The following is a 15187-nucleotide window of genomic DNA, read 5'->3' on the forward strand; positions in this document are numbered from 1 at the left end:
AACTTAACTTTTAAAAGCTGCATTTTTGTTTATCAAGTCAAGTTGTCAACATAGTGTACATCATATTATAGACTCACAACCATTAACTGACCTGTAGGATTAATAAAGAACTTGAACACTTGAAGGCGACAGGAGAAAGCTTTGTTTACACAAATAAATTGGCAAGGTGACAGGCAACTTCTGAGTTGCCATTTTCTGACTTATAAATACAAACCAACATAGGAAAAGATGGAAACTGTCATTGTGTATTTGCAATGTAAAAAGGAGAGCTTAAAGATCATTTTCCTTCTGTTTTTCTTTTTTTTAAATGTAACATCTGAAATCCCAAACTGAGACACCTTTTAGAAGACCCAATTCTACAATATTATTTGATCTTCAGTTTGCAAACTTCTGAACAAGTTAGAACCGACTACAGGCAAATGGAAATAGATCAAGCTGCCGAGAGTCACTGAACTAAAATGATATCAAAAAAGGTGTATGAACCACTTGAGATCCACTGAAGACTCAACTTCTCTAGTCTGCCTCACTAAAATTCCCAGTACATAACCAAAAATAAACATTAAAGGAGAAACACACGCTGATATTTTAAGAAAAGATTGGAAAATATTTTGAAGACTTTTCAATGCTCCCTAGGCATTGAAAGAGCATCATGTAAAAAAGATCCAAAACCATCTTTTCCTACCTCCATTAGGCTCTCCTTTTTTTAAAAAATTCTGCTTTTTTTTAACCTTTTCAGAGCACAAAGACGTGCTCAAGATTAATGCAGAAGCACCACATTAAAGCTATTAAGTAGTACAACTTTTGTGGTGTTCTGGCAAAATTAACCTACAGAAGCGAAGATCTCCTCCTTTCCCCAAATTCAGAAGATCTATTGCTCTATCCAGCAAAGTTGCTGTAAGAAATTGGTTTGCTAAGAGTTTATTTTTTAATAATAATGAGTAAAATATTTATTAAGTAATACTGCACAATGAATTAATTGGATTAAACTACATACCTAAATGCATTCTGGATACTCAATTTTAACATAACACTAACACAAATCCCTGTGTTTAGATCTCTTAAACAGTAATGTTAGGTCGGGTGCTGGACTTTGTGCCAGGAGAACTTCTTACATGGTGTCCTCAGACTTACATATGCACAAGGGGCTTCCTTTGTGAAGATACATGAGCCACAGGTACTACTCAATGAAAAACTAATAAAATCACTGTGAACAAGAGATGCATTAAGCTTTATGCAAACTAAAGATCAAGAGGAAAAAAACTAATAAATCGATTAAAGCAAAAGATAACAGCAGAATAAAATAGTTCCAAAGCCAATACCACTGTTGGCAACCTATGAAACAGTAAAAAGCATGAGCTTTCCAGATGAACAGGTCTCAAGAAAGATATTTTAGTCTGTGAGAAATTCTGAGGACTAGCAGTAGTGTGTCAGCTTAAATTTGTTAAACATCAAATTAGCTTTCAACCATATGTTATCACAGAATCACAGAACGGTTTGGGTTGGAAGGGACCTTGAAGATGATCATAGTTCCAATCCCCCTGCCATGGGCAGGGACACCTCCCACCAGACCAGGCTGCTCAAGGCCCCATCCAACCTGGCCTTGAACACTTCCAGGGAGAGGGCACCCACAGCTTTTCCTGGTAACCTGCTCCAGTGCCTCACCATCCTCACTGTGAAGAATTTCTTCCTAATGTCCAATCTACATCTTCCCCATTCTGATTTAAAGTCATTCCCCCTCGCCTTATCACTCCATGCCCTTGTAAAGAGTCCCTCCCCAGCTTTACTGCAGCTCCCTTCAAAGACTGGAAGGCCGCTGTAAGATCTCCTCAGAGCCTTCTCTTTTCCAGGCTGAACAAGCCCAATACTCTCAGCTGTCCTCATAAAGAAGGTATTCCAGTCCTCGGATCATCTTTATGGCCACCTCTGGACCCATTCCAACAGTTCCATATCCTTCTTACATTGAGGATTCCACAACCGGACACAGTACTACAGGTGGGGCCTCATGAGAGTGGAGCAGAATCACCTCCCTTGACCTGCTGGCTGTGCTTCTTTTGATGCGGCCCAGGATTTGCTCCACTTTCTGGGCCGTGAGCGCATATTGCCGGCTCATGTCAAGCTTCTCATCAACCAGCACCTTCGAGTCCTTCTCTTCAGGGCTGATCTCAATCACACCATCCTCCATCCTGTACTAAAACCACGGATTGCCTCGATCGAGGTGTAGAACCTTGCACCTGGCCTTGTTGAACCCCATAAGGTTCTCACAAGGCCCACTTCTCCAGCCTCTCCAGGTCCCTCTGAATGGCATCTCATCCTTCTGGTGTGACAACTGCACCACTCAACTTAGTGTCACTGGCAAACATGCTGAGGGTGCACTCGATCTCGCTGCATAGATCATCACTGAAAATATTAAACAGCAGTAGTCCCAGTACAGACCTTTCCCCAGGAACACTTAGATTTTATTTTCTTTTAACAACTGGAAACAGTCCGTGCAATAATGGTGAACAACTGAAACAATCATAAGCAAGCGCTACCATACAGATTATTTTGTTTATGTAATTAATATATTTCTATATATGTATTTTTTGAGATCAGAAGAATCACACCTATTCCTTTTGTCTAGCCCTTTTCTTAGTACCCACTGTAATACCATGCATTGGACTCTCCAGCAGCTGCAGATGACACTTACTTCTTCTATTTAATAGTGGGTCTTAAAGACTCACAAGCTTCTCTTTATGGCTGCTTGAGAGCCCCCAGCAGTCCATTTGCAACAGAGGTAACAGAGGAGACCCAAGGTCACACCAAAGTTGGATCTTCAGCTACACTACAGAAGCTGTTAATTTAGCGGTGGAGGGTATGTTAACCATTGATAGTAAAGAGTATTTATCATTTTAATTTTATATATTAGAATTATTTGAAAAGTGGCTAGCAAGCAGTCCTCAGTCTTACACTGGGAGCTGGAAGACAAAAAAATAAGTTATCTAATTTACTTTCTTGCTACAGTAATTCCTGTTCCTTCTATCAATGTTGCATCCTGCCTAATCTTAAGCATGACAAGGATGGACAGGTCACCATTTCAATTAGGGAACCATGCTTCCCCTCAGACTACTAATCCCATGAATCCAGTGAGCAGAACAGGTCAGCTGAGGACCTCAGTGCTTATGTTTGGCTCCTCCAGCTCCGGCCTGGAAGATGTCACACTTTTAACCAGTGGAAGAGGTCGTAGTAGACTCCAAGTCTTAAGAGAATGATGCTGAATAACCAGGAAGAGGAATACTGGCTAAAGTGGAGTTTTTTGAGATTGTCTGCATGTGATCGCTCTATCTCAGACCAAGAAATGTGCTGTATGTTGCATCCACTGTTCTCAAGGAAGACGTACACAGGGTAAATGTGCATGTCGAACTGTATCCAACTCTACCAACCTCAATACAACTTGCCATTCAGCCTCTGACAAGCAATAGAATGATCCCGCTCCGAAGGTACACAAGCCCTTGAAATACTGCAATGATGTCCTCTAGTCCACACACTTTTTTCACTGTTGCTTTAAATACACAAAAAGTAAGTCTTGCTAGTAAGATCTTCTGAAGCGAACGTGATATTCCTCGGCCAATCTGTCTGATTCCGTTAGAACTGCTCCTCAGCTGCACAAAATGCTCACTTACATAAAACCAAAAATGGCTATGCTTACTACCGTTATCAGATCACACTGGAAAAAAAGTTTGCCTCTTTTTTACACCTTTATATTTACTGCATTCCAGATCCCATATCCTTTATACATAAACAATTTACAAAAAAATAAATTTATATACCCACAGACACTTCAACGTTCACTAGCTCGTATTTCTCTTTTCCCTTTTACTTCACTATTTATTTACTATTTATTTCCTTTTCCATGACTATTTTTTAACCTATCCAACTATAACATTACTTGCAGTTACTTCACCTACAGGCTCTTAATTAAGGGGCTACATATATCTTCCCCGCCTCATAACTTCCTGATCACCACGCAGACAATGAAAGTATTCTGCAAAAATAAAATAAATCAATGCTTGGTTGTTCGTTTTCTCTTTACTGTACACTCTGAAAAGCATTAGAGGTATACATTTTAAACTAATATTTAAGAGAATTTAGACTTGGTCAAATAGCTCGTAAGCCCCATCTTGCCAGCTCACCTCATCAGTATTTTTGTTCAATCCTTTATAAAAATATTCAATTGGGTTTGCCAGTATTCTCCATCCTGCTCCCCTTTTGTTCAATTATCCGCTAAAGCCTCAGCCTGCAAACTTTTACAAGTATTTAACTTTTAAAACAGGTCTTTTCAAATTACAGTTTTTATAAAGAGGTATCAGAAGAGCTGGAAGTGCGCAACAAAAGGAAAGGAAAAGTGCTCTCCTGTGGCAAGCGGGAGGAGGGGTTCAGTAGAAGCATGTTATCCTGCAGAGCCTCAGTTTTACACCCTCCCCTTGTGCAGAGCTGCCCATTTCACCATCGCCAGAGCAAGCACTGCCCCAAGTAGCACAGAGTGACAGCAGGACATGCACTGAGCCTGCGTTCCAGGGCTGGAGCCCTGGCTGCGTAAATGCCACCTGAAGCTCAGACTCGGCACTGGAGCAGCACAGCCCTTACCACACTTTAGCCATCTCAGCCCTGCTGAGAAAAAAGGGAAGGAAGGGGCGGGGGTATTCACCAACTATGCCATCTTCTTCACCACTATATCTCTCAGTTAGTGCACTGGATAGGTGACATGGCAGAACCACGAGCCATTAATCACAGCAATATTTCCCTGTCAGAATGTTTAAGTTCACAGCAGTGCAGGTCTTCATGGACTCAGTGCCCAGGAATTTAGCGATACTAATGCTGTCACGACTAAATCCACTATTTTGCTAGGAAATAAACTTGGATTTTGGACAAAAAAATATGGGAATCAGTCTCTTCCTTTCTGAAAATTCGTAAAGTGTTATAGCAATTAGCACCTTTACTTTCTAGCACTAAATCAAGCCTAATAGGGCCCATAATCAGACCTGGAAATTTCAAGTTACCCAGCATTCACTACACATTTCAGACATCATGTAATGGTGGGTATGTAATAGTCTGCAAAAAGGTAAGCAGTTCATCTTTCTTCCCTGAGGCAGGATTAAGCACGTATAGAGGTTTTTAAGAACAGGTTAGACAATCCTTCATTTAAGATTTCATACCCTTCCTAGCTACTCTGTTCCGGTGCTCAAGTACACTTAAAATTTCACCTAAAACCTGACCTAGATCTTCAGTTTTCCAAATTCAGCTTATTAATAATTCTTGTAACACAGACAGCAATTTCTCTTCCTATCTGTATCATCTTCTTCCATTTCTGAAGTATATTATCATGCATTCTACTCCTCCCTTCACTACTCTCTTTTCTAGAACAAGCTAGATCTTAGAAAAATTAGGTTCTGTCTTAAACCTCTCATTCTGCTTCCCTAGACCTTCCAGGATACGCATCTATATTTCCAGGTGCTTGCACTTCTTCACTTACTTGATTTCTCTCTCCCAAAAGCTAATATTAACTCTAGATTCTCAATTACTTTGAACTGTTTCAGTTTCATCTACTAGCCTAACATTCCTCTTTCATTTTCTTCCCGCCTATATGGCCTTTCATCCCCTGAACTCTTGCTATCTGTAACACGCTTGGCCACCCTTATCTCTTCCAGGCAAGCTCTCAGTGACTATGTACTTCTGGTTGCTTCTCCACACATCGTGTTTCTCAGTTGCTTCTGAACTACTAAAATTCTCTACAAATTAGTTAAACCAATCAATATTACATGGAAACTCACTATCTGAAAGCTACAACAGTCCACATTAGATTGTCATCCGCCATTTAAGTATTAGAGTTGTTTCACTTTTCCTTAGCTTGTATACTGCTGGGGGGAGTTGCAGTGGGGGTGAAGGGAAATATAATATTTGAATACAGCATAGTATCTTCTCTTATTTTGAATAAGGAAACGTGAAAGCCAAATTATATTAGGTATTAATGATGACTTACATCTTAAATGCAGTATTCGTTCCATTTTTCTCAATAGTACTGGAATGGGTGAAGAGCAAACACGGTTGAAGAAGTAGGCCACCGAATAAAAGCCACTAAACTTACTGTCAATGGTAATGGAAGTCTATGATGAAAAACCCCAAAGCCTGTTTTTACGGACACTAATCAGCATCTTTTGGTAGACAGAAACAAAACAATGAACACATATGGATACTGAACTATCTTCACTCTGTTGAATACAAGATGCCTCCTTGAACACAAGAAAGGCAATGCTAGTTGACAACAGTAGTCATCAACAATCCTGTCTGAACAGTATTTGATGGGTTTTTTTAAATCCAAGTCAAAACCAAGCTGGTTTAGCATTCTGTGTGAATACACAAAATGCCAATGGCCCAAGTGCTTTTATGAGCATAATGAATTCAGATTAATTACTCTGAAAAAATGGCTGCAGATCTGAAGCTGCTTTATGCTGTTACATCTACAGGAAAACATAGCCTAGGCTTGATGTACAGTGTAGATAAAGTTCCCTATATTCATTAAAGCTAGCTATTACAAAGTGTGACCTGGTTCGCTTCTGTTAATAAAGCCAAAAACACTATGAGCTACGCTTCCACACGTGACGTGCTACAAACATACTTACATCTTTTGCCATGTTACCAAAGACTAGAAATCAGTCCTCTTGAAATCTTGACGGCTGCAGGACACGGAGACAATGGTGCTATTTTCTAGAAAGCAAGTAAAGACAACATCAGCTATAAAAATGAAAGGAGGAAAAGTTTTTGACTACCATCAAATACAATTATTTAAAAAAAGAAAAAAAAATTTAAAGAAGAAAAAGTTTTCTCCTGACCAATTCCCCATTCAGCCTCCCCCCAGCCCCCAGCTCACGCGTGGGAAACACTGGGAAACACTCCTTTTCCGCGGGGGGGGGGGTTGGGGGTGGAATCCCTCCCGAGGCAGGAGCGCCCTTCCCGCTCCCGGCGGGGCAGCCGGTCCCTGTCCAGCTGCGCCCCTCGCAGCGCCAAACGGCGGGGAAAGAGAGCGCTGCCTCGGCCTCCTCCTCCTCCCCGCTTCCAGCAGGCACAAGTAGGCCTCAAGGGCCAGCTTCCCCCGGGGGCCTCGCAGCCCCCTCCTCTTCTTCCTCCTCCTCCTCCTCCTCGCGGGAGGCCGGGCCGAGGCTGGGCAGCGGCCCCCGCGCTGCCGGGCACCCAGCGCCCCCGGGAGCCCCGGGCGGGGCCTCCAACCCCCCCCCAACCCCCCCGGCAACTCGGGGGCCGCGCTTCGATCGCCTCGGAGGCGGCGGGGGCGCGGGGAAAGGGGGGGATGGACGGTGGGGGGGAGGAGAGGAGGAGCGGGAGAAGGAGGAGAGGGCGAGAGGAGGGAAATGGGGGAGCAGGAGGGCGAGAGGAAAGAGATGGGGGAGCAGGAGGGGGACAAAAGGGGGAACAGGAGGGGATGGGGGAGCAGGAGATGGAACAGGAGAAGGGGAGCAGGGGGAGAAGAGGGGGAGCAAGGGAAGATGGGGGAGCCGGACAGGGAGAGATAGGGGAACAGGGGGAGCAGGAGGGGATGGAGGAACAAGAGATGGAACAGGAGAGGGGGAGCAGAGGGGGAGCAAGCGAGGGTGGGGGAGCAAGCGAGGGCGGGAGGGAATGGGGGAGCAGGAGAGGAGGAGGGAGGGAATGGGGGAGCAGGAGGAGATGGAGGAGCATAAGGAGATGGGGGGCAAAAGAAGGGAGAAACAGGAGAGGGGGAGCAGAGCAGAAGAAGGGGATGGGGGAGCAGAGCAGAAGGGAGCGCCCACCCCGTCCCCAGCCCCCCTCGCCCCGCCGACGGCGGTACCCCCACCCCATCCTCATCCCATCCCCCCACGCACGTCCCCGCCGCTCCTCCACGCTCCTCCCGGCCCGCACCTGAGCGGCCGAAGGCAGAGAGCGCCGGCTCCATCCCCCGCCGTCACCGCCAGCACCACCACCACCACCACCCCCAACAACACCGCCGCCGCCACCACCCGCAGACAGGGACCGCGGAGCGGGAGCGCCCGGCACCCCGCGCCTGCCCGCCCGCCGCCGCCGCCGCCGCGGGAGGAGCCCGACTGCACATGTGCGGCGGCGCGCGCGCGCGGCGGCGGGAGGGGGCGGGGGAGGAGGGAGCCGCAGGGAGCGGGAGCCCAACCGCCCCAACGGCGCGGGGGGAAAGGAAGGGGGAGGGGGGGGCGTCACGTGGCGCGGGGTCGGGGCTGGGGGGGGGGGGGCAAGGTGCGACGACGGGGGTTGGGGGGGGGGGGGCGCAGGTGATGCGGGGTTTAGGGAGGGAAGGAGGAGGAAGGCGAGGGGGGGGGGGGGGGGGTTGTCGCGTCTCGCCCGACGGGCTGTCACCTCCCAGCCCGCCCCCTTCCCGCCGCCACCCCGCACACCTGCCCCGCGGGAACGGGCTTGGGGGGGGTGGGGGTGGAAAGGGGAGGCCAGTGCAGCCGCCCCTCCGCGCCCACCCCCACCCTTCTGGGCGCGATGGAGGGGGGAGAGGGGGAACAGGGGGGAGAAAAAAAAAATTAAAAAATAAATAACGTGCATTAACAAAAAAAAAAATAAATAAATAAATTGAAACTTACACTTTTGCGCGTCCCCCCGGCGTGACGCTGCGCGCTGACGTCACGGCGGGGTGTAGCGCGCGCCTTGCACGGGCGCACGCGGGGCGCCCGAGCCGACCGCCCCGCGGCTCCATAGGGCGGGCGGGAAGGAGGGAGGGGAGCGAGGGCGCATGCGCGGCGTTTTCGCGCCTCGGCGCTCGCTATCCCCCGCGCTCTTTCTACTGGCGGGCGCGCGGGAAGCGGCGGCGCCGAGCACGTGGGGCGCGCGAGCCGCGAGGGGGGGGAGGCGGGAAGCGGGAAGGGAGAGCGGCGGGTGTCCCCGTGTCCCCCTTTATCACCCTCGCCACACGCCGCCCCCACCTTGGCCGACCCCGTGTCGGGGGCCGCGGGGGCGGGGCGGTCGAGTTGCCACAACATCCTGCGGGTGCTTCCTCGCCGTGCTGGTCCCGTGCTCAAATTAGGGTTTCGCAGTAACCCGAGTGGAAGTTTTTCCACTAGGCGACTTGTGCTCTCAATCTTGAGTTGTCATAGACTCATAGATGGGCTGCATCAAAAGAAGTGTGGCCAGCAGGTTGAGGGAGGTGAGTCTGCCCCTCTGTTCCTCTCTTGTGAGACCTCATCTGGAGTCCTGTCTCCAGTTCTGGCATCCTCAACATAAGAAGGATATGGAGCTGTTGGAATGGGTCCAGAGGAGGCTACAAAGATGATCAGAGGGCTGGAGCACCTCCCATACGAGGACAGGCTGAGAGTTGAGCTTGTTCAGCCTGGAGAATAGAAGGCTCCGAGGAGACCTTGTAGCGACCTCCCAGTATCTGAAAGGCGCTACAAGAAAACTGGGGAGGGATTGTTTACAAGGGCTTGTAGTGATAGGGTGAGGGGCAATGGGTACAAACTGGAGAGGGGCAGATTTAGACTAGACATAAGGAAGAATTTTTTCAATATGACAGTGGTGAGGCACTGGCACAGGTTGCCCAGGGGAGCTGTGGTTGCCCCATCCCTGGAGGTGTTCAAGGCCAGGTTGGATGGGGCCTTAGGCAGCCTGGTCTGGTGGGAGGTGTCCCTGCCCATGCAGAGGGGTTGGAACTGGATGATCTTTAAGGTCCCTTCCAACCCAAACTATTCTGTGATTCTATGAATGGTCTGGGTTGGAAGGGACCATGAAGGTCATCTAGTCCATCACCCCCTGCAGTGAGCAGGGACACTTTCCACTCTAATCGGTTTGCTCAGAACCCCATCCAACCTCGCCTTGAATGTTTCCAGGGATGGGGCATGTACCACTTCTCTGGTTCCAGTGTTTCACCACCCTCAGTGAAAAAAATTTCTTCCTAATATCTAGTCCAAATCTCTCCTCTTTTTAGTTAAAACCATAACCCCTTGTCCTGTTGCTACAGGCCCTGATAAAACAGCTTTTTTCAATCCTTCTTATAAGCCTCCTTTAAGTATTGAAAGGCCACAAAAAGGTCTTCGAGCCTTCTCCAAGCAGAACAACCCCAACTCTCTCAGCCTCTCTTCATAGGGGAATTAAGCCAGGTCTACACCAGAAATATGATTGCTCAGTCTTTCTGACACTTCCAGACTGTGAAACCTCCCACATGCCCCATATTCTGGCTGTGCACAGCCTAGGGTCCTTGGCAAAACCCTTTCAGTTTGCGTAGTGGGGGCTATAAAGGCACCATTATAATGGTGGAAACTGCAGCGAAGTCAAAGCCTCATACCTCAAAAGCTGCATTTCTTCTAAGAGTGGATGTAAAACTGCTTGGTGCAGGGCAGAGGGGAGAGGGAGCTGCAGACACTTTGTGTGACACCCAGCTTGCGTGGTATGAGGCTGTTCATAACACAATGAAGAAGGGAGTCAAAGGTTGGTTCTTCCTCTGAAACTGTGTTTCTTATCACACCTGGGGAAGACTGGTCAGGAACAGAAGATATGACCAGCCAAGCCACTATACAGAAACAGAGCAGCACAACCTAGCATAGACGCCAGAGAAGATAAATTTCATCAGTTGACTAGGCCGACATCTATTTACTTTTAAACCTTATTCATTTTATTATTTTCATAGGACATTGGAGGAGTTGGTTTTTATGGCACCAAACCTTGACAATATTAAAGAAGAATTTGGACAACGTGCTCAGACACATGGCATGAACTTTAGGGTTGTCTTGTGCAGGGACTGGAGTTAGATTAGATGATCCTTATGGGTCCCTTCTAAACTCAGGACATTCTATGATTCACTCTATGGTTATAATCATGAGGAAACATTAGCTACTGTAATTCTTGCAGAATCATAGAACGGTTTGGGTTGGAAGGGACCTTAAAGATCATCCAGTTCCAACTCTCCTGCCACGGGCAGGGACACCTCCCACTAGATCAGGCTGCCCAAGGCCCCATCCAGTGTGGATGTGGGTCATCCACAGCTTCGCTGGGCAACCTGTTCTAGTGCCTCACCACTCTCATTGTGAAGAAATTCCTCCTTCTGTCTACACTAAATCTGCCCCCCTCCAATTTATAGCTATTGTCCCTAGTCCTATCACTACATGCCTATTTTCTTGATAAACAGCAATCTTTGATGTTTTTCATTCACAGTTACTCGGCTTACTGCTCTGGGATTCCATGGCTGCTCATGCAGTAACTTGCTCTGACAATGACCGTTATTACCCCAGTTTTTCATTCTTCTTGACTGAGCCTGATGGCAGTGAAAGATGATGAAAATAAGTTTATTACTGTTTACAACTTAACAGAAAGAGGCAAGAACTTTAACATACAAAACCATGAAGCGCCCCAAGCCAGGTGCAGAAAAAAAAAATGCTTCCTAAAATGCAGCAGCTCCTCCAGTTCACAGTACTGCGCTCCACCCTCCAAGTCACATATACTGTGCCTGTGGATTTACACCGTCAATATATCTCAAGTCCTTAACCACACCCCTGCTCCATTATCCCAACTACCACAAGCTCCAGCCATCTCCAGGAATGCACCCTCAACAAGGTATGTCTGTCCAAAGTATTTCCTCTGCTGGTTTTGGGGGTTTTTAATGGTCTCAGGTTGAAAACATCTAGCTTCTCTAGTACAAAGCAAAATTGACAGAAACTTATGAATTTAAAAGTCGAAAATAGTTCATTGTGTGATTTGCAGGGACTAAAATAACTGCTAGCATTCAAACAGAGGAGCAGCGGCTATCAAAGGACAGAATGTGAACTTCATGCTGCTACCTGCTTTTGCAAACTGCACAGCTTTGCTGCAAATATCAGAATTGATGATGTTTTTGACCCTAGTCAGTAAAAAAACAGTGACCGAAGACCACCTTTTTTAGTTTCTCAAATTCTTCTGTCTACCCTTGCGACACCCTGCTGTGCTGCTCATGCTTCCCCATAAGCCTCTTTGCTTCAAGTTTGCTGCAAAACAACTGAACAAGCACCTACACGGAAGGAGAGCAGCCTGGTTGGTTAGCATTTTGACACATTACTAACTGCCCAAGAATACCCGCTCCCAGGTGTAGGTTTTTTTTTCTCTAGCAGACAGATGTTCACAACTAACTGGAAGTATTTGTATCAATGGAAAAATCTTCAGTGTTTCTCTCGTCTCCAAGCGTGCCTTCCTCAGGCGTTTTGGAGTTTTTTGTAGTGGTGAAAACTGTTCTAGTTCACAATTGGTTTCCGTGGCCTGCCTCCCCCTTTTAAGTGTGCTTGAAATGGAGAACAGATCACAACTTAAAACAGCATCAGCATTGCAAAAAGGTGTGACAGACAAAAGGAAACCATGTTTCAAGAGGTCATCAAGAAAGATGGGGAGGGACTGTTCATAAAGGCTTGTAGTGATAGGACGAGGGGCAGTGGGTATAAACTGGAGACAGACAAAGTGGAGCTGTTGGAACAGGTCCAGAGGAGGCTACAAAGATGATCAGAGGGCTGGAGGACCTTCCATATGAGGACAGGCTGAGAGAGTTGGGCTTGTTCAGCCTGGAGAAGAGAAGGCCCTGAGGAGACCTTATAGCGACCTTTCAGTACCTGAGGGAGGGACTGTTTACAAAGGCTTGTGGTGATAGGACTAGGAGCAAAGGGTATAAACTAGAGAGGGGCAGACTGAGACTAGACATAAGGAGGAATTTCTTCAATACTACGGTGGTGAGACACTGGCACAGGTTCCCCAGGGGAGCTGTGCCTGCCCCATCCCTGGAGGTGTTCAAGGCCAGGTTGGATGGGGCCTTGGGCAGCCTGATCTAGTGGGAGGTGTCCCTGCCTGTGCCAGAGGGGTTGGAACTGGATGATCTTTAAGATCCCTTCCAACCCAAACTATTCTGTGATTCTATGATCTAGGCTGTGGTCCAAATCCTACAACAGATGCTAGAGGACATGCATGTGGACACATTTTACCAACTGCTTTAAAACTGGAAGCCAAGCCATCTTAAAAGGGGGACTTGCATGAGTCCCTGGTTTAAATAAAAACCTAATACCAGCCGCCAGCCTTGTCAGCATCTGGCCTCATTGGGAGGTAGCATCTCCCAATTCTCAAATTTCTGCTCTATTTTAGGACATAAAAAAATACAGCCTGGCACTGTAACCTTGAAAGCGTTGCCATTCCCTGATCTAGATTTTGTCCCCCAAGGCAGGATCACTTATCCCTAAGCCACTCAGGTCACAGTGTTGTCCAGTTTGTTCTTTGTCTCCAGCAATCAAGATTTTCCTGGTCTACACTGCCCTAACTGTCAGTAAGTTTTTCCCACCCAGGAATGGTAATTACTCAACAGAGGCAGTGGGAGAACCAAAGCAGCACACCTCCTGGGCTCCCAAGTGAAGCTGGTAGAGGCATGCCTTTCTTTTCTGCCTTTTGTTTCTTCTAGGGTGGGGTGGGCCACATATGTCCCAGCCCTTCAGGCATCTTGCTGCTCTTCCTTCCCGCTTCACTAGTTTTGTTCACTCCCTTGTTGTCAGGCCATCGTAGTAGTGGATGTCTGGTACTACATAATCCTTATTAAGTTTTCGCTGTTTCCCACCAAGATGTTAATGCTGTTAGAGTGGATTGCCTCCTGTCACTCATGGGTCCAGTTTCCTCCACATTTGGCACTGCCCACGTGCTGGAGCACTGCCAGGATTGCTCACAGTGCAGAACTACAGATTCCTTCTCTAGACAAACCCCAGGAGTGCTTTTGTGGTTAGATTGTTCCTGGGTTCACTCCAACACGCACCAAGACCACACCAGGTTTCTTACACCCTCCCATCAAGCATCACCATGCAGTGCTATTTGCTGTACAAGACATCCCCACACGCCTTTCTGCCTGCAAAGCAGAGAATGTCCAGCTGTAAACCAAGTGAAATACAAGGTATTGTGAGGCGCTTTCTCATCTTCGAGGGTTATAAGAAATATGAATCCTTACAGCTTTTAAAAAGCTATGTACTCCCATGGACTAGTCCATGATGACAGCAGTGCTTGAGCCATTTGAGACCAGAGTCAGTCACAATTCTATGAACTTACTTCACAGCTCTAACTACGTATCTTCCTACTGAGGAAACGAAGCACAGCCTGCTCTGTATGGCATAAGCCATCAGCAGGATGTTTGTGGGTCCATATATACCAGTCTGACCTTGGGAACAGGGAAATTACTCAGAAAGTATAAGCGTGGCCGACTCCAGCAGCTTTTAAACTGTTTTGGTCCTTTTGACCCTCATACATGCAAGAGCCCAGATTTTCAGAGAGGAAGCCCTACAAAGCAAGCAAGCAGTTACAGCCACCTTCGAAACAAACCAACCAACCCTCTTGTACCCCCCAGTATCCCCCAGGTATGCTGAATGAGTTGCTACTCAAGCACAGATTTCTGCTTTAATGTTATCTACTCAACACAGAAAGAAAATGTTCCAGAGCTCAAGCATAAGGTTCCTGAAAAGCTGGAATTATATTTAAGTGGGCCAATTGCAAAATATTCTCCTCATTTTCCATACAGGCATGACAGATCATTCAGGAATAAGACCTGTTGCTTCTGTCCTAAGATTGTATCAGGAAACTACTCCATTTTGACATGGATTTTTGCACGGAGCCATTACCTGCATTTCAGGATAGATTTACATTATCTCAATATACCTCCAAATTTTTGACACAAATCTCAAACATCTAATTGTAACCAAACTTATCATATGTCCAATAATGTTATTAATTTGGATTTACATCTAATATTCAATCAGGAAATCTGAGTCTATGTCAACAAAGAGGTATAGAATATTGATATTCAGATGAGGCTGCTATTTCTCTTCCCCAAGTTCTCAGAAAGCCTTGCCAAGTCATAACCAAATCAAAAATTATTCAGGAAAGAAGTGACAGAGATAAGGCAACCACCAGTAAGGTACCTAGACACTTGTTTTGCATTTTGGACACAGTACCAAAAGGACTCTTTACCCAACTCCTTTAAAAGCTAATCAATAAAATATTTTTTTTTCTCTTAAGAGACACAAACTGTCAATAGTTCCTGCTCTCCTAACTAGAATTTTCCAGAGAAGTACAACTAGCCACAACAATTTATTTAGACAAAAACTTTACTCATCACAGCTGTATTACTTTGCATAATAGTTTCAAGCTAAGAGACATAATAGAAGCCATA

At 46.6% G+C, this 15187-nt stretch overlaps 2 protein-coding genes across 4 annotated transcripts in view; both read right to left on the reverse strand.

Moving 5' to 3' along the window:
* TFDP1 (transcription factor Dp-1) overlaps positions 1-8758 on the reverse strand; it is a 43162-nt gene extending 34404 nt beyond the window's left edge. The window contains exons 1-2 of one of the 3 annotated variants that reach the window (XM_069877676.1): positions 8628-8758; positions 6657-6741 (exon numbers count right to left, since the gene is read on the reverse strand). In XM_069877676.1, the coding sequence (XP_069733777.1) occupies positions 6657-6668 (12 nt within the window). In that variant the 5' untranslated portion in view covers positions 6669-6741; positions 8628-8758. Of the gene's footprint in view, positions 1-6656; positions 6742-7929; positions 8007-8627 lie in introns of those variants that run through there. The other 2 variants (XM_069877684.1, XM_069877667.1) reach the window with 2 other exon arrangements.
* TMCO3 (transmembrane and coiled-coil domains 3) overlaps positions 1-15187 on the reverse strand; it is a 225146-nt gene that overhangs the window by 174254 nt on the left and 35705 nt on the right. The gene's annotated exons all lie outside the window — the stretch shown is intronic.

This window comes from Phaenicophaeus curvirostris, chromosome 1, assembly GCF_032191515.1.
Source record: "Phaenicophaeus curvirostris isolate KB17595 chromosome 1, BPBGC_Pcur_1.0, whole genome shotgun sequence".
NCBI classification, from domain to species: Eukaryota; Metazoa; Chordata; class Aves; order Cuculiformes; family Cuculidae; genus Phaenicophaeus; species Phaenicophaeus curvirostris.